This window comes from Carassius gibelio, chromosome B14 (assembly GCF_023724105.1).
Source record: "Carassius gibelio isolate Cgi1373 ecotype wild population from Czech Republic chromosome B14, carGib1.2-hapl.c, whole genome shotgun sequence".
NCBI lineage: Eukaryota > Metazoa > Chordata > Actinopteri > Cypriniformes > Cyprinidae > Carassius > Carassius gibelio.
The window spans coordinates 19,383,222-19,411,111 of NC_068409.1; the positions used below are offsets into that span (position 1 = coordinate 19,383,222).

At 40.4% G+C, this 27,890-nt stretch overlaps 1 protein-coding gene across 1 annotated transcript in view; it reads left to right on the forward strand.

Annotated features, from left to right (window-relative positions):
• Positions 1-27,808, forward strand: part of ahnak (AHNAK nucleoprotein) — a 31,284-nt gene extending 3,476 nt beyond the window's left edge. Inside the window, exons 2-11 of the mRNA XM_052574702.1 lie at positions 4,312-4,360; positions 7,269-7,330; positions 7,631-7,787; positions 8,035-8,240; positions 8,399-13,387; positions 13,496-14,135; positions 14,268-15,164; positions 15,321-18,283; positions 18,419-19,672; positions 19,781-27,808. Coding sequence (XP_052430662.1) covers positions 7,631-7,787; positions 8,035-8,240; positions 8,399-13,387; positions 13,496-14,135; positions 14,268-15,164; positions 15,321-18,283; positions 18,419-19,672; positions 19,781-27,808 — 19,134 coding nt within the window. The 5' untranslated portion in view covers positions 4,312-4,360; positions 7,269-7,330. The remainder of the gene's footprint in view (positions 1-4,311; positions 4,361-7,268; positions 7,331-7,630; positions 7,788-8,034; positions 8,241-8,398; positions 13,388-13,495; positions 14,136-14,267; positions 15,165-15,320; positions 18,284-18,418; positions 19,673-19,780) is intronic.
• Positions 27,809-27,890: the final 82 nt, after the last annotated feature.

Genomic DNA, 27,890 nt, shown 5'->3' on the forward strand with positions numbered 1-27,890 from the left:
GTAGTTTACTAGTTCTAATGCATTTCAAAGTGTGCTGTAAGGCGATTTAATGATCGGCATGTCTTGACGTCGAATAAGTGTTTGACTACAGCTCATACTACATCACGCCATTTCAGTAATGTAGGTATGCACATTTACTTGTTTACAACACACCAAGGATAGTGACTGCAGAGGTTAGATGGTTCCATGTGCAATCTACGTGAGTTTGTTTCTAGTTGAATTATAGATAAGCAGAGAGATTGTTTCGGACTTATTTGGACGTTTCAAACACATGCCTTTTCACTTCTACAAAGAACTTGGTAGTGGTGACACAGACCTAACTATAAAACCAGCTGATGGAAAATGAAATATAACGCACTCCGAGCTGGTAAGAGAACCACCTTGCCATCAGTCATTGCTGTGTATTTGATTGCTGACTCATATCCTCTGACTCGGTTTGAAAAATCCTGTTAACAGGATAATCAAACAAGTCAGAATAGACAAAAACGTGACTCAGACTCAAGTGAAAGCCTTTAGCTAATATACATGTATCTATATGTATACGTTTAAGACTTGATTATGTTATTTAATGCAGTTCACCACAGCAGGTTTTTATGGTTTTATCTTTGACTTCTGTTTGTTCCTCTTAATAGGTGATATTTCCACAAAAGATTGAAAGCGTACGTCTTTGCACGAGAGTTTGGTCACTTGTGGTTTTGAATTGAGCGCATGTGGAAGTAAAAGTGGAACTTTTAACCATATGGTAATTATCCGTTTTCATGTATCAGCTCTCGCTTTGTCAGAAATGAATACTGAGCATTTAATGAAGAAATATGACTTGCACTTGTTGCATTAAAATTTGTATCCTGTAATTTGCTTTGGAAAAACGTGTCTGCTAAAGAGCGAGCAACCAAGCAACTCCTGTAGGCAAAGCCAAAGGCCACAATTTATGTTATTGCATTGTGCAATGGCTGACTATGTGTGTGTGTCTCTTATTAAACATTACAACCCTTTAATGGAAAAAGTGTGGCATGAAACGCTTACAGTGGCTTTTCTATAATTAGTGGTCTGGTTGTTTGCCCAACAATTCTATCACTTATCTAACCCGCAACGTTGCTGAATCTTTATAAATGTAGATTCATGGTTGTGCAATATCTCCCATTTACAATGGAGCACTAAGAGCTTTTAAACTTTTTTTTATGACCTGTTTTGCTGTGCATTAATCAGTGTCATGAGGCGTTCCTATTAGTGTTTACAAAATGTGGAAATCTGCTTGGTTTAAAAAAAAAAATTAAATGACCCTTCTACATTGGCTGTTAGTTAAAAACCATGAAAGAATCCCCTGTTTTTGTACCCAGCTCAGACCCACTGGGTGATTTGAGTGGTTGGGTAGAGAGTAGGACATTGCTTTGGAGTTAGTCACTGCAGGAGAGGCTGGGCTCTCTTCCAGTTGGCCTGACGGCTCTATCAAGGAATGCGTGTGACTGGAGGCCTGGGTGGGGCTCGCAGCTCACTGTGCGATATGTGCGGGCTGAGAGATGGTGTGTGTGTAGTTTCTCATTGTACGAAGGGCGTGTCCCCTGCTTAGGATTTGCGTTTTTCTGCCGTCTGTGTTGTGCCATAAACTCTGCTCCTTTTAGAGTTGCACAGTTGTTGCCAAATGACCTCTGCCAGATGGAAGCGTTGCGGTGTCGTCTAACACATTTTTAGTCCTGTGATTGTGGTCACATTTTGTTCTAGTCTTTTTCATGCCTAACAATACGAGCTATATATAAGTGTATATATTCTTTGAAACTGAATTTTTTGTCCTTTTTTTTTTTTTTACTTTAACTCTTTCTGAAATATAACTTGCGCAATAAGTTGTAAATAATTATCGCTGATCGTGTTTGTAACATGCAGTTTTGCTCGGCTGGCTCCACCTTTAGTGAGGTGACAGCAAACTTGATACAACTAAGTACAGGGCTCGTAGATGTCACCCGGTTTGAGTGTACACAGCTGCTCTGCCAAATGTTGTTCTTTGCAAACAGTGTGACAGCCTCGTCCAGACTGGCCTTTATCAGAGCAAGCCCATGACTATTTCAGTCACAGCTCAGAAATAACCATCCGTTAATGAAACAACAGGGTAGTGAGAGGTTCTAGCAGTGGTTTCCAAATAAGACGTTGGAAGGAGAATTTTTTTTTTCTACCTATGCTACTCCACAAACCTGTGAAGAGCGGTTTACTTTAAAATAGCTGGTCATTCTCAAGATGTATTGTAACTCCCCAGATGAATGCTTTTGTAAATATTTAGAGCAAAGGTTTGCCCATCCTTTTTGAATGGGACAGAGAGGTACTTTAAGTTTTAAGTTGGGATAAATATACAGTGTCCTTGGGGCAACCTTAAATGATTACTTACTACAGTTGTTTTCTAAACGGTGTCCATAACAGTGGAATAGTACTGAAGAGAACTGATATCAGGGCAGGCCCCCGCAAGCATGTACCTGTCTGAGCTGATTCCAGCATTTGTTTGCAGTGCTAGTGTTACATTAGGACTTTTCATGCTTTTCTGCTGTAGGGGAAACCTCTCAATTTCAAGTAATCATATCTGTGATTTGACCCAAGTCGTAGGGTTTTATTACATTTACATTTATGCATTTAGTAGACACTTTAATCCAAAGCAACTTACAGTGCATTCAGTCTAAATTTGTTTTTTTTTTTAGCAGTATGTGTGTTCCCTGGGAATTGAACCCTTTTGCGCTGATAACGCAATGCTCTACCACTGAGCCACATTATTATCATTCTGAGTTATATTAGTGTCAACGAAACCACATTTCATTGCTCTTTGTCACAGTGTTCACAAAAATGCACATGTATCTTGTCCTGTCATGCATCGTTGCTATAAATGCCTGAAAGACATGTTTATGAAACTAAACAAATTCCCAACATTTCTCTAGCCTGGACTGAAAGGCTTTAAACAGATATCTCTTTGTCCTCTGCATCCTCCATGCAGAAATTTTCAAACGCTAAATTGGACGAGAAGCCACGGGACAGCTTCAAAGGCCATGGAGTGTGAAGGACAATTCAACACTTCACAAATTTAAAGAATGTGCATGAGAGCTAATGGCGCTTGCTCTTTAAACTTTTTCAGTTGCGAGAGTATTATTATATTAGGTGTTTTCGTACAAAGTCATTTGACTTAGTCTTGACGAAAGCCTCACAGCTTATGAGTTGGAACAATTGAAACTTATAATTTTGAGTAACTAGAAAGTACATTATTAGCGCAAATAGTTCTTGATAGAGAGTAGTTGTTTCCCACCTGAGTTGACCATCTAAAACTTTTTATTAAATGAAACAATAATGGACTGAGGAAGATAAGGGTAGAAAATGAAGTTTGATAATTTGGTCCGGGTGAAATTAAATGAGTGAAATCACTGCGTAGTTTAGCCTCCAGTGTCTTCAGCTATAACCTTGTGACTTGAGGAGCTTTTAGGCGATCAAATGAGGATTTGCACATGATGTTTGCTTTCCTGTGAGAGACACTTACTTGAACTTTATTTTAAGTGACAGTTTCATGCCATTGGCATGGTTATTATGAATGGCTTCATTCCTCTTAGGTTTTTAGTTTACGGTCATCTTGAATTACTTCTTAACAATAAGCACAGCAAACAAATGCCTAGATGAGAGTGTAAGAGTTTGACTCACTCATATGCATGTGTAAGGCAACAAAAACATTTCAAACACCGTAATATCTGACAGTGACTAGCAATTTCACTCTGTCTGTAGCTGCTCAAAAAGATTCCCAGTGTTTAGAGCACAGGGTGGATTTGCAGCCATGTGAAGCTGAGTTTATTTTGAGGGAGTGATGCTGTTAATAGTATTTAACAGTAATTAGTTATCAAACTTGATATTTAAACACAAAGGTAATTGTGAATTTCAGTTGTCAGACTAGTCAGATAATAATTCAACAGCAACATCCAGAGTAAACGTTTAAGCTTGTGCAGACACGTGTACACTTCTGTCTTTGGTTCGTGCAAAGGAAAACTCCCCGTCCTGTGCGCTCGTATTGTAACTGTTTCAGCCACTGTCGCCCTCTTAGGGCAAACCAAAGTATAAATCCAACTAGGGTGGGGCTGCATTTTTAAAGGAAATAAGTTCAGTCTGATCCACTAGCTTAAGGTCTCAAAACCATGCGAGCAAAACTATTATTATTATTAGACTTTTTGCTTTAAAAGATAAAAGTGTGATACTTGAGTTGAATGCACATTTTGTAATTGATGGTTTTGGCATCTGTCTATTGATGAATATTTACTGATATTACATCTGATTTCCCTCTCCTTTCTTGCTTTCTTTCAGAATATAGAGGAAGACGGGAGAGAGTTTCAGCATTAGCCTTGGAAATTCAGTAGGTTCCCTTATCTATTAGTTTATGACATGCATAACACATTTGCTTTGACAATGGATTGACTGAAAGCATAAGCAGTTACACCCACTTGTCATTCAGCAAGAATTGGTGGGTGTATGCTATATAACCTAATAATGATTAATATGCAACAAGTTGCAGCTTGTAATGGTTTCCCTCCACTTTTCAGGTCCTCTTGGTCCTTTTTTTTTTTTTACTAATGTGATTAAAATATGTGGGATTTCCTTTTTTTCTAGTTTTATTTAAATCTTACACTCTCCAGTATGATGCTCTTTGTTGCTAGACCTCAAAGTTTGATTTGCTTAAAAGGTCCCGATTTCAATTCAAGAGTTCACAAAGATGTGTTCTATTTCAGTGCTGAAGTCTTATGATCGTACAAACACTGGAGATATTTTGAAGCGTCTGCTTACATGGATCATAACAGATCATATGATTTTGGGTACGAGCCATCTGCTTTAAGCAAGTACCCTACAGTAATGCTCTGATAGTGACATGGTTTATACTCTTGTGAAAGCTAAAGGATATATCACTTATTCAAAGAAAGATAATCTGTGCTACACTTGGTGTCAGAGTTGTTTTGAACCCAGTCTCTGTGGTTAACAGAAAGTAAGGGTGGGAAATGAATGTGTTGGGCAAAGTTAATGTGACTCTACAGCCTCTTTGGTCCATGATAGTTACATGTTTCAAAGACACATCTGCCTTTTATCCTTTTTTTATTTTTCATTTTTTCTTACCCTCCTACTCCATTTGCTTCTCCAAAAGCGCACTCTGAGGAATCTGTCAGATTTGTGACAACAGCCACTGTGCAAATAGTACCGTGGACTATATAGGTTTAAAAAAATGTATAGTGGTAGAGGAATGTTGATAGAGAGGGAGTGGCATCATGTTAAGAGGCAGGAGACAGACCAGGCTGGGAGAGAAATAATAAGCTTTTGCACTGCTTGCTAGGGAGTTCTTAAGTACACAGCAATGTAGGTTTTCCCCTTTTCCTTTTGTAAATATCAGCTTTAGCCAACAATAATAAGGCACTCTTTAGGCTTGGGTTTCACAGCTTTCATGTCCCATGTGTAGCATTTCTACCCCTGTGGACTTTCACTGGTTTCACTGAAATTACATTGATGTCTTAATGTCTATTAAATGAAAAATATTGTGCATTATTCTGTTGCATGTGATGCTGACCAATCCTCTTTAAAGCATTTAGAATTTGTTAACAGTCACATAATCAATGTAGATTTAATATGAAACTAACCTTTGTCTAATTCCAGTTACAGCAACAGTAAATATTAAATTATTGTAATTGTATTACAATAATTTAATTGTATTGTTTTCTCCTTAGTGTTGTTTATAATGTTAAAATTGTCTATTATTTAAATATATAACAGCCTCTAATAGTGCTTTAGTATAAATAGAATATGTTGTGTTCAAGTCAAACGGAGGGAAGCACTCACTTACAGTGCATTCAGACTACACATTATTTTACCAGTATCAAAACACAGAGTGTGTATATTTTTAAATGCATATCTTGATCTTGCATTTATCTGTTCAACTTTGTTAGTGTTTAGATACTTGCATATAGATGAACTCAAAACTAATAGACTGACTAAAAGGAACTTTACCAATTTATTTACATCTCTGCAATTCCTTGATAGCTGCTGAAATAATTTTTATAGAAAAAAAATAGATTTAACTTTATTTATCATTAGCTTCATGAATTGTTGAGTTGCACCTAAGACTTTAATGTTTGCAATGTGGTTTTCTCATTTTATTTTGAGTGTGTACATTCCTTCAGTAATCCACTAAGGTCAGGGTCAGGCTTATTTTAGAAGCGAGTATACTTACTATTTTTAATCAAGGGAGCATTTGGATTTCCTGAATAACGCATACATCCCACCAATTCATGATCACATGAGACAAAGCTTTTTCCATTTGCATTTCTTAGACTCTGTATGGCATTCTGGAATACTTTATTCTGACAGATCAGTCATGTTATCGAGCAAACAGATATTTTTGTGTAATGAGGGTTGAGCTATATTTTTGGCTGTTGTCCATGTCAACATAATGAGACTACTACTCTTATCTTACTTGGCAACAAAGTGGGACTTGGGACAAATTGACTAGACAGCACTTGACTTGAGTTCTGCTTAGATTTTGGTATAGCAAGACATTGATTTATTTATTTGTATTTTTTTTCTTTCTTTGTCATTGGCAAATGTTTCCATAATTAAAATAAACTAGTGCAACACATTTGCCAATGTGTAGTGAAATATGAATGTAGGTGTTTTCATATCCAAGAGGTCCTGTGTAATTACTGGGGGGATGATTGTGAGTGGGTGATATCTCTGAAACAAAGAACTTTCTGTGTTGAAAGCTGCAATGGCAGGCCCATGTCAGCTAAAAAAAAAAAGCTAAGCTCTGAAGAAATATTCATCAAGGAAAGACCTCCCAGCTCTTCAGGCAACAGTCTGATTTTAATTTCATGGGCATCAGATTTTTAGATAATTAGATACGTTTAATCTCTGTGTTAAACTGAGCTTAATGCATGTAGTGACAGGTTATTACTCTTGATTTAAAGCTTTCTCTCCTCACGCGGCTTAGTGCTTTGTTTTGATGCTAAAGAAAACCATGGTATAAAGATAACTCCGTTCTTGCTAGAAAGATGTAGTTAAACCACTGTTTAAACCCCAAACAGAAATCATGCTTGTTTACTTTCACTTTGTTGGAGACTATATTGCCATCTGGTGGTCCCAATTTGACTCATTTACCGTTGTTCAAAAAAACAACAAAAAATATTATTATTATTATAATATTTATGTATGAACATACTGTTAAACCTATCTGTGAAAGGTTAATCTGAATGCAAGACACTAACTGTCTTTTTCTTTTTTTTAAGGAAAGAACAAGGGCTGACACGGTCCACACTAGGGGACAGGTGAAGAAGTAACACATTTAGAGGTATACAGAATGAAAAGTTAGATGTGATTTAGCTGTGATGTTATAAGCTATATGCAATTTACAGCAAAGCACCGCAATTTTCATTTTATTTTTTAAAAATGTTTTTACATTTTTCAGTTACTGAAAATGCTAAGCACTTTTTTAACTGTTTAACTGGTAATTTCTCTTCAGAAAAAAAACTTATGATCATTCAGCTTGAAACTTTATAATTGTCACCATTGTGTAATTATTTAACTTGATTTACTCTTTCATTTGTGTATTTTATCGTTTTATTTTATAAATTTCTCATTTATTTATAAGATGGCTGATGAGCAGGACACAAGGGAAGTGCTTTTCCCACAGTGGACGGGCACTGATAAGCTTGGTCTCACCATAGAACAAAAAGGTCAAGGAGAGATTTTTGTCAAAGAGGTGAAAGATGAGTCCCCTGCTGCTCATACTGGAAAAGTATATGAAGGTATGAAGTAAAAAAAAACCTGCAGGTTGTAATGTAATGTGCAAACATTTATAAAATTCGAAATTTTTAAATACTGAACATTTCTCAAATGTTTTGATTCTCTGAAAAACATTTCTCACACCATTTTGGTGTTTTTAAAAGATTTTTTAATGAACTAATGATCATGTAGGTCTTCCAGATATAATTTATCTATTGTAATTCATTTAGTTTGAATTTACCATATACTGTTTTTTTTTTTTTGTCACAGGTGACCAAATTGTGGGGGCCACCATTTACTTTGATAACATGAGCTCAGAAGAAACGGCTGAATTATTAAAGACTCTAAATCGACATAAGGTTGGACTAAAATTACAAAATAAGTCTGGAGACAGGTCGCCTTGCCGTTCTCCAATGGGGACATTGTCACGGGAAGGACGTGGAGGGTTAGGAGGTTCTAGTTCAGACATTCTTCTGGTAAGGTGGCCTCGTAAATTGTAGATGTTAGTATGATCAGTACTTCAGTATTTAACAAACTACATTTAACTGAAATATTTTACACATATCTCTCTTACATATTTTTTTTTTTAAACAGAAATGACATGTTATTATTTGTAATATTCTATTTCCTGTAGAGTGGGGATGACGAAGACTACAAGAGAATCTACACTAAGAAGATTAAACCTAGGCTAAAGTCAGAGGATCTTGCTGAGGGTGTTGATGTGCGCACAGAACGTCACAGCAGCACAAGCAGTGATGGTTGCACCATTACTACAATCACTCGTCGAATAACTACCTACACTGTAGACGTGCCTGGGGAGACTAGTCAGCAGATTGATCACTCAAGCCCTGAGTTCAAATTTCAGGTCTTGCAGCATGAGCAGTCGGAGGGGGATTCTACTCAAATTAGATTACCACATAGTAGCCTTGTTAGTGGTGCACATGGAGGTATACAAATGGGGGACATAACTCTTAGCGGTCCCCATGTCACTGGCTCCACTGTGAAGCACTCTAGCACAGAATCTGGAAAAGCAACAAGTGAATTAGATGGTAGTGGTAAAGAGATTATAATTAATGTGTCAGACACTGGACTGTCAGGTGGTAGAGGACAGAAGGGGATAGAACATTTTGGAAGGACTGAAGCTTCTGCAGGTAGTAGTGATCTCTCTGGCAGAGTAACCATGGGGTTAGACAAAGACATGAGAAATATTTCTTCTCCATTGGAAACTGGTTTTAAAGCTTCAAGTATGATGGGAGGAACTGAGGTTCCTACAGTAAAGGGCCCTGTTCTGAATACTCGTGTTTCAGGTTTTTCCATTAGTGGAGATACAGGGGGCAGTATTGGCAGGGAATCTTTATCTGAAGTGCGTAAGGATGGGTCTGCTGATAAAACCAAATTGTCTAAAGTTACCATAGATGTGCAAAGGCCCAAGGAAGTTCAAAATGTGGAAGAGAATTTTAACAATCAAAATCTTAAAGATATTAGTCAGAGAGGTTTCAGCATAACTGGGAATCAAGAAATGTCAGCTAGGGTTCAGGAACCTGATACAGTAGTATGTCTACCCAAAGCTGATGTAAAAATCACACAACCAGATATGGATGTCAGGGGTCTAGAGCTTCACTTCAAAGGACATGAGCCTACAGTCAAAGATGTCAAATTTGATGCGCCATCAATCACTGGTCAAATTTCTATGCCAGATATAGATTTAAATCTCAAAGGACAAAAAATGAATGATGTAAATCTTGCTAAAGCCAAAATGGAGATTAAAGCACCAGATGTGGAAATCAAGAGTCCAGAGTTTAATGTTGAGAAATCTGAAGTAAGAGTCAGATATCCCGAAATCAAGATACCACCAGTCTCCGGTTCTAGGATTGCAGTGTCTGACGAGAACTTAAATGTAAAAGGGTCAACATTGAATGCACCAGATGTTGACATCAAAGCTTCTGAGGTTGATATTGGAGGACCTGAGGGAAAAATCAAGGGCCCCAAATTCACAATGCCGTCGATCTCTGGTCCAAAAATTTCTATGCCAGACGTTGACTTAAATCTGAAAGGTCCTAAACTGAAAGGCGATGTTGACGTGTCCTTTCCAAAAGTGGAAGGAGATATTAAAGCACCAAAAGTTGAAATTAAAGGCCCAGAAATGGAAGTATCTGAGGATGGATTTAAGATACCAAAGATCAAAATGCCATCATTCGGAATGAAGGGTACAAAACTGGAAGGTCCAGATGTAGATGTGAAAATCTCTAAAACTGATATTGACATTAAGGCACCAAATGTGGACATCAAAGCTCCAGAGGTTGACATTGAAGGACCTGAGGGAAAAATCAAGGGCCCCAAATTCAAGATACCATCAGTCTCTGGTCCAAATATTTCTATGCCAGATGTCGACTTCAGTCTGAAAGGTCCAAAACTGAAAGGTGATGTTGACGTGTCTGTTCCCAAAGTGGAAGGAGATATTAAAGCACCAAAAGTGGAAATTGAAGGCCCAGAAATTGAAGGACCTGAGGGTGGTTTTAAGATGCCAAAGATCAAAATGCCAACATTTGGAATGAAGGGTCCAAAACTGGAGGGTCCAGATCTTGATGTGAAAATCCCTAAAGGCGATATTGACATTAAGGCACCAAATGTGGACATCAAAGCTCCAGAGGTTGACATTGAAGGACCTGAGGGAAAAATCAAGGGCCCCAAAGTCAAGATACCATCAGTCTCTGGTCCAAAGATTTCTATGCCAGATGTTGACTTCAATCTTAAAGGTCCAAAACTTAAAGGTGATGTTGACGTGTCTGTGCCCAAAGTGGAAGGAGACATTAAAGCACCAAAAGTGGAAATTGAAGGCCCAGAAATTGAAGGACCTGACGGTGGTTTTAAGATGCCAAAGATCAAAATGCCAACATTTGGAATGAAGGTTCCAAAACTGGAGGGTCCAGATGTTGATGTGAAAATCCCTAAAGGCGATATTGACATTAAGGCACCAAATGTGGACATCAAAGCTCCAGAGGTTGACATTGAAGGACCTGAGGGAAAAATCAAGGGCCCCAAAGTCAAGATACCATCAGTCTCTGGTCCAAAGATTTCTATGCCAGATGTTGACTTCAATCTGAAAGGTCCAAAACTTAAAGGTGATGTTGACGTGTCTGTGCCCAAAGTGGAAGGAGATATTAAAGCACCAAAAGTGGAAATTGAAGGCCCAGAAATTGAAGGACCTGAGGGTGGTTTTAAGATGCCAAAGATCAAAATGCCAACATTTGGAATGAAGGGTCCAAAACTGGAGGGTCCAGATGTTGATGTGAAAATCTCTAAAACTGATATTGACATTAAGGCACCAAATGTGGACATCAAAGCTCCAGAGGTTGACATTGAAGGACCTGAGGGAAAAATCAAGGGCCCCAAATTCAAGATACCATCTGTCTCTGGTCCAAAGATTTCTATGCCAGATGTCGACTTCAATCTGAAAGGTCCAAAACTGAAAGGTGATGTTGACGTGTCCGTTCCCAAAGTGGAAGGAGATATTAAAGCACAAAAAGTGGAAATTGAAGGCCCAGAAATTGAAGGACCTGAGGGTGGTTTTAAGATGCCAAAGATCAAAATGCCAACATTTGGAATGAAGGGTCCAAAACTGGAGGGTCCAGATGTTGATGTGAAAATCCCTAAAGGCAATATTGACATTAAGGCACCAAATGTGGACATCAAAGCTCCAGAGGTTGACATTGAAGGACCTGAGGGAAAAATCAAGGGCCCCAAAGTCAAGATACCATCAGTCTCTGGTCCAAAGATTTCTATGCCAGATGTTGACTTCAATCTGAAAGGTCCAAAACTTAAAGGTGATGTTGACGTGTCTGTGCCCAAAGTGGAAGGAGATATTAAAGCACCAAAAGTGGAAATTGAAGGCCCAGAAATTAAAGGACCTGAGGGTGGTTTTAAGATGCCAAAGATCAAAATGCCAACATTTGGAATGAAGGGTCCAAAACTGGAGGGTCCAGATGTTGATGTGAAAATCCCTAAAACTGATATTGACATTAATGCACCAAATGTGGACATCAAAGCTCCAGAGGTTGACATTGAAGGACCTGAGGGAAAAATCAAGGGCCCCAAAGTCAAGATACCATCAGTCTCTGGTCCAAAGATTTCTATGCCAGATGTTGACTTCAATCTGAAAGGTCCAAAACTTAAAGGTGATGTTGACGTGTCTGTGCCCAAAGTGGAAGGAGATATTAAAGCACCAAAAGTGGAAATTGAAGGCCCAGATATTGAAGGACCTGAGGGTGGTTTTAAGATGCCAAAGATCAAAATGCCAACATTTGGAATGAAGGGTCCAAAACTGGAGGGTCCAGATGTTGATGTGAAAATCCCTAAAACTGATATTGACATTAAGGCACCAGATGTGGACATCAAAGCCCCAGAGGTGGACCTTGAAGGACCTGAGGGAAAAATCAAGGGCCCCAAATTCAAGATTCCATCTGTCTCTGGTCCAAAAATTTCTATGCCAGATGTTGACTTCAATCTGAAAGGTCCAAAACTGAAAGGTGATGTTGACGTGTCTGTTCCCAAAGTGGAAGGAGATATTAAAGCACGAAAAGTGGAAATTGAAGGCCCAGAAATTGAAGGACCTGAGGGTGGTTTTAAGATGCCAAAGATCAAAATGCCATCATTCGGAATGAAGGGTCCAAAACTGGAGGGTCCAGATGTTGATGTGAAAATCCCTAAAGGCGATATTGACATTAAGGCACCAAATGTGGACATCAAAGCTCCAGAGGTTGACATTGAAGGACCTGAGGGAAAAATCAAGGGCCCCAAATTCAAGATGCCGTCGATCTCTGCTCCAAAGATTTCTATGCCAGATGTTGACTTCAATCTGAAAGGTCCAAAACTGAAAGGTGATGTTGACATTTCCGTTCCCAAAGTGGAAGGAGATATTAAAGCACCAAAAGTGGAAATTGAAGGCCCAGAAATTGAAGGACCTGAGGGTGGTTTTAAGATGCCAAAGATCAAAATGCCTTCATTCGGAATGAAGGGTCCAAAACTGGAGGGTCCAGATGTTGATGTAAAAATCCCTAAAACTGATATTGACATTAAGGCACCAGATGTGGACATCAAAGCTCCAGAGGTGGACCTTGAAGGACCTGAGGGAAAAATCAAGGGCCCCAAATTCAAGATTCCATCTGTCTCTGGTCCAAAGATTTCTATGCCAGATGTGGACTTTAATCTGAAAGGTCCAAAACTGAAAGGTGATGTTGACATGTCCATTCCCAAAGTGGAAGGTGATATTAAAACACCAAAAGTTGAAATTGAAGGCCCTGAAATTGAAGGACCTGAGGGTGGTTTTAAGATGCCAAAGATTAAAATGCCATCATTCGGAATGAAGGGTCCAAAACTGGAGGGTCCAGATGTTGATGTGAAAATCCCTAAACCTAATATTGACATTAAGGCACCAGATGTAGACATCAAAGCTCCAGAGGTTGATATTGAAGGACCTGAGGGAAAAATCAAGGGCCCCAAATTCAAGATGCCATCGATCTCTGGCCCAAATATATCTATGCCAGATGTTGACTTCAACTTGAAAGGTCCAAAACTGAAAGGTGATGTTGACATGTCTGCTCCAAAAGTGGCAGGAGATATTAAAGCACCAAAAGTGGAAATTGAAGGCCCAGAAATTGAAGGACCTGAGGGTGGTTTTAAGATGCCAAAGATCAAAATGCCATCATTCGGAATGAAGGGTCCAAAATTGGAGGGTCCAGATGTTGATGTGAAAATCCCTAAAGCCGATATTGATATTAAGGCACCAGATGTGGACATCAAAGCTCTGGAGGTAGACCTTGAAGGACCTGAGGGAAAAATCAAGGGCCCCAAATTCAAGATGCCGTCGATCTCTGCTCCAAAGATTTCTATGCCAGATGTTGACTTCAATCTGAAAGGTCCAAAACTGAAAGGTGATGTTGACGTGTCCATTCCCAAAGTGGAAGGAGATATTAAAGCACCAAAAGTGGAAATTGAAGGCCCAGAAATTGAAGGACCTGAGGGTGGTTTTAAGATGCCAAAGATCAAAATGCCATCATTCGGAATGAAGGGTCCAAAACTGGAGGGTCCAGATGTTGATGTGAAAATCCCTAAAGCCGATATTGACATTAAGGCACCAGATGTGGACATCAAAGCTCCAGAGGTTGATATTGAAGGACCTGAGGGAAAAATCAAGGTCCCCAAATTCAAGATGCCATCGATCTCTGGCCCAAATATATCTATGCCAGATGTTGACTTCAACTTGAAAGGTCCAAAACTGAAAGGTGATGTTGACATGTCTGCTCCAAAAGTGAAAGGAGATATTAAAGCACCAAAAGTGGAAATTGAAGGCCCAGACATTGAAGGACCTGAGGGTGGTTTTAAGATGCCAAAGATCAAAATGCCATCATTCGGAATGAAGGGTCCAAAATTGGAGGGTCCAGATGTTGATTTGAAAATCCCTAAAGCCGATATTGATATTAAGGCACCAGATGTGGACATCAAAGCTCTGGAGGTAGACCTTGAAGGACCTGAGGGAAAAATCAAGGGCCCCAAATTCAAGATGCCGTCGATCTCTGCTCCAAAGATTTCTATGCCAGATGTTGACTTCAATCTGAAAGGTCCAAAACTGAAAGGTGATGTTGACGTGTCCATTCCCAAAGTGGAAGGAGATATTAAAGCACCAAAAGTGGAAATTGAAGGCCCAGAAATTGAAGGACCTGAGGGTGGTTTTAAGATGCCAAAGATCAAAATGCCATCATTCGGAATGAAGGGTCCAAAACTGGAGGGTCCAGATGTTGATGTGAAAATCCCTAAAGCCGATATTGACATTAAGGCACCAGATGTGGACATCAAAGCTCCAGAGTTTGACATTGAAAGACCTGAAGGAAAAATCAAAGGCTCCAAATTCAAGATGCCATCAATCTCTGGCCCAAATATTTCTATGCCAGACATTGACTTCAATCTGAAAGGTCCAAAACTGAAAGGTGATGTTGACGTGTCCATTCCCAAAGTGGCAGGAGATATTAAAGCACCAAAAGTGGAAATTGAAGGCCCTGAAATTGAAGGACCTGAGGGTGGTTTTAAGATGCCAAAGATCAAAATGCCATCATTCGGAATGAAGGGTCCAAAACTGGAGGGTCCAGATGTTGATGTGAAAATCCCTAAAGCCGATATTGACATTAAGGCACCAGATGTGGACATCAAAGCTCCAGAGGTTGACATTGAAGGACCTGAGGGAAAAATCAAGGGCCCCAAATTCAAGATGCCATCGATCTCTGGCCCAAATATATCTATGCCAGATGTTGACTTCAACTTGAAAGGTCCAAAACTGAAAGGTGATGTTGACATGTCTGCTCCAAAAGTGAAAGGAGATATTAAAGCACCAAAAGTGGAAATTGAAGGCCCAGAAATTGAAGGACCTGAGGGTGGTTTTAAGATGCCAAAGTTCAAAATGCCAACATTTGGAATGAAGGGTCCAAAACTAGAGGGTCCAGATGTTGATGTGAAAATCCCTAAAGCCGATATTGACATTAATGCACCAGATGTGGACATCAAAGCTCCAGAGGTTGACATTGAAGGACCTGAGGGAAAAATCAAGGGCCCCAAATTCAAGATGCCATCGATCTCTGGCCCAAATATATCTATGCCAGATGTTGACTTCAACTTGAAAGGTCCAAAACTGAAAGGTGATGTTGACATGTCTGCTCCAAAAGTGAAAGGAGATATTAAAGCACCAAAAGTGGAAATTGAAGGCCCAGAAATTGAAGGACCTGAGGGTGGTTTTAAGATGCCAAAGTTCAAAATGCCATCATTTGGAATGAAGGGTCCAAAACTAGAGGGTCCAGATGTTGATGTGAAAATTCCTAAAGCCGATATTGACATTAAGGCACCAGATGTGGACATCAAAGCTCCAGAGGTTGACATTGAAGGACCTGAGGGAAAAATCAAGGGCCCCAAATTCAAGATGCCATCGATCTCTGGCCCAAATGTTTCTATGCCAGACATTGACTTCAATCTGAAAGGTCCAAAACTGAAAGGTGATGTTGACATGTCTGCTCCAAAAGTGGCAGGAGATATTAAAGCACCAAAAGTGGAAATTGAAGGCCCAGAATTGGAAGGTCCTGAGGGTGGTTTTAAGATGCCTAAGATCAAAATGCCATCATTCGGAATGAAGGGTCCAAAATTGGAGGGTCCAGATGTTGATGTGAAAATCCCTAAACCTGATATTGACATTAAAGCACCAGATGTGGACATCAAAGCTCCAGAGGTTGACATTGAAGGACCTGAGGGAAAAATCAAGGGCCCCAAATTCAAGATGCCATCGATCTCTGGCCCAAATATATCTATGCCAGATGTTGACTTCAACTTGAAAGGTCCAAAACTGAAAGGTGATGTTGACATGTCTGCTCCAAAAGTGAAAGGAGATATTAAAGCACCAAAAGTGGAAATTGAAGGCCCAGAAATTGAAGGACCTGAGGGTGGTTTTAAGATGCCAAAGTTCAAAATGCCATCATTTGGAATGAAGGGTCCAAAACTAGAGGGTCCAGATGTTGATGTGAAAATTCCTAAAGCCGATATTGACATTAAGGCACCAAATGTGGACATCAAAGCTCCAGAGGTTGACATTGAAGGACCTGAGGGAAAAATCAAGGGCCCCAAATTCAAGATGCCATCGATCTCTGGCCCAAATGTTTCTATGCCAGACATTGACTTCAATCTGAAAGGTCCAAAACTGAAAGGTGATGTTGACATGTCTGCTCCAAAAGTGGCAGGAGATATTAAAGCACCAAAAGTGGAAATTGAAGGCCCAGAATTGGAAGGACCTGAGGGTGGTTTTAAGATGCCTAAGATCAAAATGCCATCATTCGGAATGAAGGGTCCAAAATTGGAGGGTCCAGATGTTGATGTGAAAATCCCTAAACCTGATATTGACATTAAAGCACCAGATGTGGACATCAAAGCTCCAGAGGTTGACATTGAAGGACCTGAGGGAAAAATCAAGGGCCCCAAATTCAAGATGCCATCGATCTCTGGCCCAAATATATCTATGCCAGATGTTGACTTCAACTTGAAAGGTCCAAAACTGAAAGGTGATGTTGACATGTCTGCTCCAAAAGTGAAAGGAGATATTAAAGCACCAAAAGTGGAAATTGAAGGCCCAGAAATTGAAGGACCTGAGGGTGGTTTTAAGATGCCAAAGTTCAAAATGCCATCATTTGGAATGAAGGGTCCAAAACTAGAGGGTCCAGATGTTGATGTGAAAATTCCTAAAGCCGATATTGACATTAAGGCACCAAATGTGGACATCAAAGCTCCAGAGGTTGACATTGAAGGACCTGAGGGAAAAATCAAGGGCCCCAAATTCAAGATGCCATCGATCTCTGGCCCAAATGTTTCTATGCCAGACATTGACTTCAATCTGAAAGGTCCAAAACTGAAAAGTGATATTAAAACACCAAAAGTGGAAATTGAAGGCCCAGAATTTGAAGGACCTGAGGGTGGTTTTAAGATGCCTAAGATCAAAATGCCATCATTCGGAATGAAGGGTCCAAAATTGGAGGGTCCAGATGTTGATGTGAAAATCCCTAAAGCCGATATTGACTTTAAGGCACCAGATGTGGACATCAAAGCTCCAGAGGTTGACATTGAAGGACCTGAGGGAAAAATCAAGGGCCCCAAATTCAAGATGCCATCGATCTCTGGCCCAAATATCTCTATGCCAGATGTTGACTTCAACTTGAAAGGTCCAAAACTGAAAGGTGATGTTGACATGTCTGCTCCAAAAGTGAAAGGAGATATTAAAGCACCAAAAGTGGAAATTGAAGGCCCAGAAATTGAAGGACCTGAGGGTGGTTTTAAGATGCCAAAGTTCAAAATGCCATCATTTGGAATGAAGGGTCCAAAACTAGAGGGTCCAGATGTTGATGTGAAAATCCCTAAAGCCGATATTGACATTAAGGCACCAGATGTGGACATCAAAGCTCCAGAGGTTGACATTGAAGGACCTGAGGGAAAAATCAAGGGCCCCAAATTCAAGATGCCATCGATCTCTGGCCCAAATATATCTATGCCAGATGTTGACTTCAACTTGAAAGGTCCAAAACTGAAAGGTGATGTTGACATGTCTGCTCCAAAAGTGAAAGGAGATATTAAAACACCAAAAGTGGAAATTGAAGGCCCAGAATTTGAAGGACCTGAGGGTGGTTTTAAGATGCCTAAGATCAAAATGCCATCATTCGGAATGAAGGGTCCAAAATTGGAGGGTCCAGATGTTGATGTGAAAATCCCTAAAGCCGATATTGACATTAAGGCACCAGATGTGGACATCAAAGCTCCAGAGGTTGACATTGAAGGACCTGAGGGAAAAATCAAGGGCCCCAAATTCAAGATGCCATCGATCTCTGGCCCAAATATCTCTATGCCAGATGTTGACTTCAACTTGAAAGGTCCAAAACTTAAAGGTGATGTTGACATGTCTGCTCCAAAAGTGAAAGGAGATATTAAAGCACCAAAAGTGGAAATTGAAGGCCCAGAAATTGAAGGACCTGAGGGTGGTTTTAAGATGCCAAAGTTCAAAATGCCATCATTTGGAATGAAGGGTCCAAAACTAGAGGGTCCAGATGTTGATATGAAAATCCCTAAAGCCGATATTGACATTAAGGCACCAGATGTGGACATCAAAGCTCCAGAGGTTGACATTGAAGGACCTGAGGGAAAAATCAAGGGTCCCAAATTCAAGATGCCATCGATCTCTGGCCCAAATATATCTATGCCAGATGTTGACTTCAACTTGAAAGGTCCAAAACTGAAAGGTGATGTTGACATGTCTGCTCCAAAAGTGAAAGGAGATATTAAAACACCAAAAGTGGAAATTGAAGGCCCAGAATTTGAAGGACCTGAGGGTGGTTTTAAGATGCCTAAGATTAAAATGCCATCATTCGGAATGAAGGGTCCAAAATTGGAGGGTCCAGATGTTGATGTGAAATTCCCTAAACCTGATATTGACATTAAGGCACCAGATGTGGACATCAAAGCTCCAGAGGTTGATATTGAAGGACCTGAAGGAAAAATCAAGGGCCCCAAATTCAAGATGCCATCGATCTCTGGCCCAAATATATCTATGCCAGATGTTGACTTCAACTTGAAAGGTCCAAAACTGAAAGGTGATGTTGACATGTCTGCTCCAAAAGTGAAAGGAGATATTAAAGCACCAAAAGTGGAAATTGAAGGCCCAGAAATTGAAGGACCTGAGGGTGGTTTTAAGATGCCAAAGTTCAAAATGCCATCATTTGGAATGAAGGGTCCAAAACTAGAGGGTCCAGATGTTGATGTGAAAATCCCTAAAGCCGATATTGACATTAAGGCACCAGATGTGGACATCAAAGCTCCAGAGGTTGACATTGAAGGACCTGAGGGAAAAATCAAGGGCCCCAAATTCAAGATGCCATCGATCTCTGGCCCAAATATATCTATGCCAGATGTTGACTTCAACTTGAAAGGTCCAAAACTGAAAGGTGATGTTGACATGTCTGCTCCAAAAGTGAAAGGAGATATTAAAGCACCAAAAGTGGAAATTGAAGGCCCAGAAATTGAAGGACCTGAGGGTGGTTTTAAGATGCCAAAGTTCAAAATGCCATCATTTGGAATGAAGGGTCCAAAACTAGAGGGTCCAGATGTTGATGTGAAAATCCCTAAAGCCGATATTGACATTAAGGCACCAGATGTGGACATCAAAGCTCCAGAGATTGACATTGAAGGACCTGAGGGAAAAATCAAGGGCCCCAAATTCAAGATGCCATCGATCTCTGGCCCAAATATTTCAATGCCAGACATTGACTTCAATCTGAAAGGTCCAAAACTGAAAGGTGATGTTGACATGTCTGCTCCAAAAGTGGCAGGAGATATTAAAGCACCAAAAGTGGAAATTGAAGGCCCAGAATTTGAAGGACCTGAGGGTGGTTTTAAGATGCCTAAGATCAAAATGCCATCATTCGGAATGAAGGGTCCAAAATTGGAGGGTCCAGATGTTGATGTGAAAATCCCTAAAGCCGATATTGACATTAAGGCACCAGATGTGGACATCAAAGCTCCAGAGGTTGACATTGAAGGACCTGAGGGAAAAATCAAGGGCCCCAAATTCAAGATGCCATCGATCTCTGGCCCAAATATCTCTATGCCAGATGTTGACTTCAACTTGAAAGGTCCAAAACTGAAAGGTGATGTTGACATGTCTGCTCCAAAAGTGAAAGGAGATATTAAAGCACCAAAAGTGGAAATTGAAGGCCCAGAAATTGAAGGACCTGAGGGTGGTTTTAAGATGCCAAAGTTCAAAATGCCATCATTTGGAATGAAGGGTCCAAAACTAGAGGGTCCAGATGTTGATGTGAAAATCCCTAAAGCCGATATTGACATTAAGGCACCAGATGTGGACATCAAAGCTCCAGAGGTTGACATTGAAGGACCTGAGGGAAAAATCAAGGGCCCCAAATTCAAGATGCCATCGATCTCTGGCCCAAATATATCTATGCCAGATGTTGACTTCAACTTGAAAGGTCCAAAACTGAAAGGTGATGTTGACATGTCTGCTCCAAAAGTGAAAGGAGATATTAAAGCACCAAAAGTGGAAATTGAAGGCCCAGAATTTGAAGGACCTGAGGGTGGTTTTAAGATGCCTAAGATCAAAATGCCATCATTTGGAATGAAGGGTCCAAAATTGGAGGGTCCAGATGTTGATGTGAAAATCCCTGAAGCCAATATTGACATTAAGGCACCAGATGTGGACATCAAAGCTCCAGAGGTTGACATTGAAGGACCTGAGGGAAAAATCAAGGGCCCCAAATTCAAGATGCCATCGCTCTCTGGCCCAAATATATCTATGCCAGATGTTGACTTCAACTTGAAAGGTCCAAAACTGAAAGGTGATGTTGACATGTCTGCTCCAAAAGTGAAAGGAGATATTAAAGCACCAAAAGTGGAAATTGAAGGCCCAGAATTGGAAGGACCTGAGGGTGGTTTTAAGATGCCAAAGTTCAAAATGCCATCATTTGGAATGAAGAGTCCAAAACTAGAGGCTCCAGATGTTGATGTGAAAATCCCTAAAGCCGATATTGACATTAAGGCACCAGATGTGGACATCAAAGCTCCAGAGGTTGACATTGAAGGACCTGAGGGAAAAATCAAGGGCCCCAAATTCAAGATGCCATCGCTCTCTGGCCCAAATATATCTATGCCAGATGTTGACTTCAACTTGAAAGGTCCAAAACTGAAAGGTGATGTTGACATGTCTGCTCCAAAAGTGAAAGGAGATATTAAAGCACCAAACGTGGAAATTGAAGGCCCAGAAATTGAAGGACCTGAGGGTGGTTTTAAGATGCCAAAGTTCAAAATGCCATCATTTGGAATGAAGGGTCCAAAACTAGAGGGTCCAGATGTTGATGTGAAAATCCCTAAAGCCGATATCGACATTAAGGCACCAGATGTGGACATCAAAGCTCCAGAGATTGACATTGAAGGACCTGAGGGAAAAATCAAGGGCCCCAAATTCAAGATGCCATCGATCTCTGGCCCAAATATTTCTATGCCAGACATTGACTTCAATCTGAAAAGTCCAAAACTGAAAGGTGATGTTGACATGTCTGCTCCAAAAGTGGCAGGAGATATTAAAGCACCAAAAGTGGAAATTGAAGGCCCAGAAATTGAAGGACCTGAGGGTGGTTTTAAGATGCCAAAGTTCAAAATGCCATCATTTGGAATGAAGGGTCCAAAACTAGAGGGTCCAGATGTTGATGTGAAAATCCCTAAAGCCGATATTGACATAAAGGCACCAGATGTGGACATCAAAGCTCCAGAGGTTGACATTGAAGGACCTGAGGGAAAAATCAAGGGCCCCAAATTCAAGATGCCATCGATCTCTGGCCCAAATATTTCTATGCCAGACATTGACTTCAATCTGAAAAGTCCAAAACTGAAAGGTGATGTTGACATGTCTGCTCCAAAAGTGAAAGGAGATATTAAAGCACCAAAAGTGGAAATTGAAGGCCCAGAATTTGAAGGACCTGATGGTGGTTTTAAGATGCCAAAGATCAAAATGCCATCATTCGGAATGAAGGGTCCAAAATTGGAGGGTCCAGATGTTGATGTGAAAATCCCTAAAGCCGATATTGACATTAAGGCACCAGATGTGGACATCAGAGCTCCAGAGATTGACATTGAAGGACCTGAGGGAAAAATCAAGGGCCCCAAATTCAAGATGCCATCGATCTCTGGCCCAAATATTTCTATGCCAGACATTGACTTCAATCTGAAAAGTCCAAAACTGAAAGGTGATGTTGACATGTCTGCTCCAAAAGTGGCAGGAGATATTAAAGCACCAAAAGTGGAAATTGAAGGCCCAGAATTTGAAGGACCTGATGGTGGTTTTAAGATGCCAAAGATCAAAATGCCATCATTCGGAATGAAGGGTCCAAAATTGGAGGGTCCAGATGTTGATGTGAAAATCCCTAAAGCCGATATTGACATTAAGGCACCAGATGTGGACATCAAAGCTCCAGAGGTTGACATTGAAGGACCTGAGGGAAAAATCAAGGGCCCCAAATTCAAGATGCCATCGATCTCTGGCCCAAATATTTCTATGCCAGACATTGACTTCAACTTGAAAGGTCCAAAACTGAAAGGTGATGTTGACATGACGGCTCCAAAAGTGAAAGGAGATATTAAAGCACCAAAAGTGGAAATTGAAGGCCCAGAAATTGAAGGACCTGAGGGTGGTTTTAAGATGCCAAAGATCAAAATGCCATCTTTCGGAATGAAGGGTCCAAAACTGGAGGGTCCAGATGTTGATGTGAAAATCCCTAAAACTGATATTGACATTAAGGCACCAGATGTGGACATCAAAGCTCCAGAGGTTGACATTGAAGGACCTGAGGGAAAAATCAAGGGCCCCAAATTCAAGATGCCATCGATCTCTGGCCCAAATATTTCTATGCCAGACATTGACTTTAATTTGAAAGGTCCAAAACTGAAAGGTGATCTTGACATGTCCGTTCCAAAAGTGTCAGGAGATATTAAAGCACCAAAAGTGGAAATTGAAGGCCCAGAAATTGAAGGACCTGAGGGTGGTTTTAAGATGCCAAAGATCAAAATGCCATCATTCGGAATGAAAGGTACAAAACTGGAGGGTCCAGATGTTGATGTGAAAATCCCTAAAGCCGATATTGACATTAAGGCACCAGATATGGACATCAAAGCTCCAGGGCTTGACATTGAAGGACCTGAGGGAAAAATCAAGGGCCCCAAATTCAAGATGCCATCAATCTCTGGTCCAAATATTTCTATGCCAGATGTTGATTTCAATCTGAAAGGACCAAAACTGAAAGGTGATGTTGATGTGTCTGTTCCAAAACTGGAAGGAGAAATTAAAGCCCCAGATGTGAATATTAAGGGTCCAGAACTTGATATCGAATTACCAGAAGGAAAGATCAAGGGCCCCAAAGTCAAGATGCCATCAATATCTGGTCCTGAAGGTCCAAATGTTGAGGTTAATTTTCCAGAAACAAATGTCAAGAAGTCTAAATTCAAAATGCCCAAGTTTGGATTTAAAGGGCCGAAGATTGAAGCACCTGATGTTGATGTCAAATTTCCGAAAGGATCTAAAGTGAAAGGTCAAGCGGGTGTCAGTTTGGAAGGTGATGTAAATATGCCAAAAGTGGAAGTTGATTCTTCAAGTATAGAAGTTAAAAGTCCAGAGGGAGGATTCAAGATGCCAAGATTTAAAATGCCAAAGTTCGGTTTTAAGTCACCCAAAGGAGAAATTGATGTCAGTGTACCTAGTGGTGACATTGGTTTAAAATCATCTGAAATTGACATCAAGACTCCTGATCTTGATGTTGAGGGACAAATCAAGGGCACCAAATTCAAAATGCCATCGATCTCTGGCCCAAATATTTCTATGCCAGATGTAGACTTCAACTTGAAAAGTCCAAAAGTCAAGGGTGATATTGATGTTTCTGGACCCAATATTGCAGGTGACATAAAGGCTCCAAAAGTGGACTTTGAAGGACCTGATGTTCAGATAGAGGGCCCAGAAGGTGGCATCAAAATGCCTAAAATCAAAATGCCAACATTTGGGCTCAAAGGTCCTAAAGTGGAGGGCCCAGATGTTGACATCAATTTCCCCAAAGCAGATGTTGATATTAAAGGACCTGAAATTGACATCAAAACTCCAGATCTTGACATTGAAGGACCTGAGGGCAAAATAAAAGGTCCCAAGTATAAAATGCCTTCCGTATCCGGTCCAAAAATCTCTATGCCAGATGTAGATTTCAACTTGAAAAGTCCAAAAGTCAAGGGTGATATGGATCTTTCTGTACCAAAGATTTCAGGGGATGTAAAGGCACCAAAAATAGACATTGAATGTCCTGATGTTGATTTTGAGGGCCCAGAAGGTGGCTTCAAGATGCCTAAAATGAAAATGCCATCATTTGGACTCAAAGGTCCTAAAGTGGAGGGCCCAGATGTTGACATCAATCTCCCCAAAGCAGATGTTAACATTAAAGGACCTGAAATTGACATTAAAGCTCCTGATCTTGACATCGAGGGACCGGAGGGCAAAATCAAAGGTCCCAAGTTTAAAATGCCTTCCATATCAGTTCCAAAAATGTCTATGCCAGAGGTCAACTTAAAAGGCCCCCAAATAAAAGGTGATATGGATGTTTCAGTACCTAAGATTTCAGGAGACATAAAGGCACCAAAAGTGGACATTGAATGTCCTGATGTAGATATTGAGGGCCCAGAAGGTGGCTTCAAGATGCCTAAAATGAAAATGCCATCATTTGGACTCAAAGGTCCTAAAGTGGAGGGCCCAGATGTTGACATCAATCTCCCCAAAGCAGATGTTAACATTAAAGGACCTGAAATTGACATTAAAGCTCCTGATCTTGACATCGAGGGACCGGAGGGCAAAATCAAAGGTCCCAAGTTTAAAATGCCTTCCATATCAGTTCCAAAAATGTCTATGCCAGAGGTCAACTTAAAAGGTCCCCAAATAAAAGGTGATATGGATGTTTCAGTACCTAAGATTTCAGGGGACATAAAGGCACCAAAAGTGGACATTGAATGTCCTGATGTAGATATTGAGGGCCCAGACGGTGGCTTCAAGATGCCTAAAATGAAAATGCCATCATTTGGACTCAAAGGTCCTAAAGTGGAGGGCCCAGATGTTGACATCAATCTCCCCAAAGCAGATGTTAACATTAAAGGACCTGAAATTGACATTAAAGCTCCTGATCTTGACATCGAGGGACCGGAGGGCAAAATCAAAGGTCCCAAGTTTAAAATGCCTTCCATATCAGTTCCAAAAATGTCTATGCCAGAGGTCAACTTAAAAGGCCCCCAAATAAAAGGTGATATGGATGTTTCAGTACCTAAGATTTCAGGGGACATAAAGGCACCAAAAGTGGACCTTGAAGGTCCTGATGTTGATATTGAGGGCCCAGAAGGTGGCTTTAAGATGCCTAAAATGAAAATGCCATCATTTGGACTCAAAGGTTCTAAAGTGGAGGGCCCAGATGTTGACATCAATCTCCCCAAAGCAGATGTTGACATTAAAGGACCTGAATTTGACATTAAAGCTCCTGATCTTGACATCGGGGGACCGGAGGGAAAAATCAAAGGTCCCAAGTTTAAAATGCCTTCCATGTCCGTTCCAAAAATGTCTATGCCAGAGGTCAACTTAAAAGGCCCCAAAATAAAAGGTGATATGGATGTTTCAGTACCTAAGATTTCAGGCGACATAAAGGCACCAAAAGTGGACATTGAAGGTCCTGATGTTGATATTGAGGGCCCAGAAGGTGGCTTCAAGATGCCTAAAATCAAAATGCCATCATTTGGATTCAAAGGTCCTACTGTGGAGGGCACAGATGTTGACATCAATCTCCCCAAAGCAGATGTTGACATTAAAGGACCTGAAATTGACATTAAAGCTCCCGATATTGACATTGAGGGACCTGAGGGCAAAATCAAAGGTCCTAAGTTTAAAATGCCTACCATATCGGGTGCAAAAATGTCTATGCCAGATGTCAACTTAAAAGGCCCCAAAGTCAAGGGTGATGTGGATGTTTCAGGTGACATAAAGAGACCAAAAGTGGACTTTGAAGGTCCTGATGTTGAAATTGAGGGCCCAGAAGGTGGCATCAAGATGCCTAAAATCAAAATGCCATCATTTGGTCTCAAAGGTCCTAAAGTGGAGGGCCCAGATGTTGACATCAATCTCCCCAAAGCAGATGTTGACATTAAAGGACCTGAAATTGATATTAAAGCTCCTGATCTTGACATTGAAGGACCTGAGGGTGGTTCAAAACATGTTAAGTTCCCAAAATTCAAAGGTCCCAACTTTGGAATGAAGCCTTCAGATGGCAATCTTTCAATACCTGAAAAAGATATAGGGGCAAGTATTGATGTCAAAAGCCCTGATGTCAACATCAGTGGACCAGATGCAAATATGAAGGTGCCAAAAATGAAGAAATCTAAATTCTCGCTTGGAGTTAAGAGCCCAAAATTAGATGCAGATATTCCTGATGCTGGTGGTAGTGTAGAAGGACCTGATATGAACATAAATGTGAAAGGAAAGAAAGGTAAATTCAAATTGGCCAAAGGGAAGGGGAAGATTGAAACCATCAAGGTGGAGGCAAATGAACCTGACTTACAGATGAAGTCAACCAAAGTAAAGAAACCTCTTTTTGGAAGGTTACATTTTCCTGATGTGGAATTTGACATCAAATCTTCAAAGGCTAAAGGTAGTTCATCTGCCTCTGGAACTATAAAATCATCTGCTGATTTGCCTTCTGCCAGCCTTAAAACTGATATTCAGACACCAGATGCTAGTTTGGACAGTCCTGATTTCAAAACAAAAGGAGGAAAAATCAAAATGCCCAAAGTTGGCATCTCTGGCTCTGAAATAAAAACTCCTGAACTGGTTGTTAGAGATGCAGCTTTAGAGGTTCCAGAAAAGACCTTTCAATCCCCAGATTTCAGTGTAGCAGGATCAGACATTAATGGAAAAGGCAAGGCTAAATTTGACATAGGAGGAAAAATACAGGATGTTGAGTTGAGAGGGCCTACTGTAAATGTCCATGGTGGTGCATTAGATGCTGATTTAAGTCTCACAGAGCAAAAAGGAGTAAAAGGGAGCATTGAAATACCAGGCTTTAATGTAAGAGGACAAAAGGGAGAGACTGCAAGTGGGTTAGACATGAAGCCAGATGCATCATTATCTGGTGTGATGGAGTACCAAGAAGGTAATGTAACCTTTCCTAAAATCAAAGTACCAAAGTTTGGTGTTGCATTGCCTAAAGTAGATGGAGGTGAGATGAGAGTTGATGTAGGTTCAAGTGAATTGGCTACAGGTTCTCAAGTTTCTTCCCAAAGTCTGGAAATGGAGAACACTGATATGAAAAGCAGTGGTGGAAAAGTGAAAGTCAAAATGCCAAAATTATTTGTCAAATCTAAATCCAAAGTTGGCAGTGCAGCTGATCTTACTGTTGAGGGAGAAGGTGTTGATGTTACAAGTAAAGGTGGTGCAAAGGTGTCTAAAGAGTTGAGCCTTAGTTCTGGGGAATTGACAAGTGGCAAGTTAGCAGTAGAGGGAAGCTCTGGGTTTAAAGTTTCACCAAAGAGTAAATCTGCCTCCCTTGACCTCTTCAAAAAAACACATCACTCATCTTCTGTAAGTGACGAGGGAGGTTTAGCTTCCCCTGTTTCTGCTGAAGGCCACTTACAGGCAGAGGGTGGCAACATTTCAGGTGATGTTGGAGAAAAGGCCAAAGGAAAAAAAGGAAAGTTGAAGTTTGCTACAATTGGAGGTTTTAGCTCAAAAAGTAAAGGTTCATATGAAGTGACAGATGAAAGTGAGGTTATGATTGAGGGTGCTGGTGTAGTTGCTCAGACTTCAAAGAAGTCCAGAATGTCATCATCATCCAGCAGTGATAGTGGTACAAAAGGCAGTTTTCGATTTCCACAACTCGAATTAGCTATGTCACCAAAGAAATAGTTTTTACACTAGTATCTATACACAGTACACACACACACACACACACACACACACACTTTTGTCAGTCTAGATGACTGTGTAA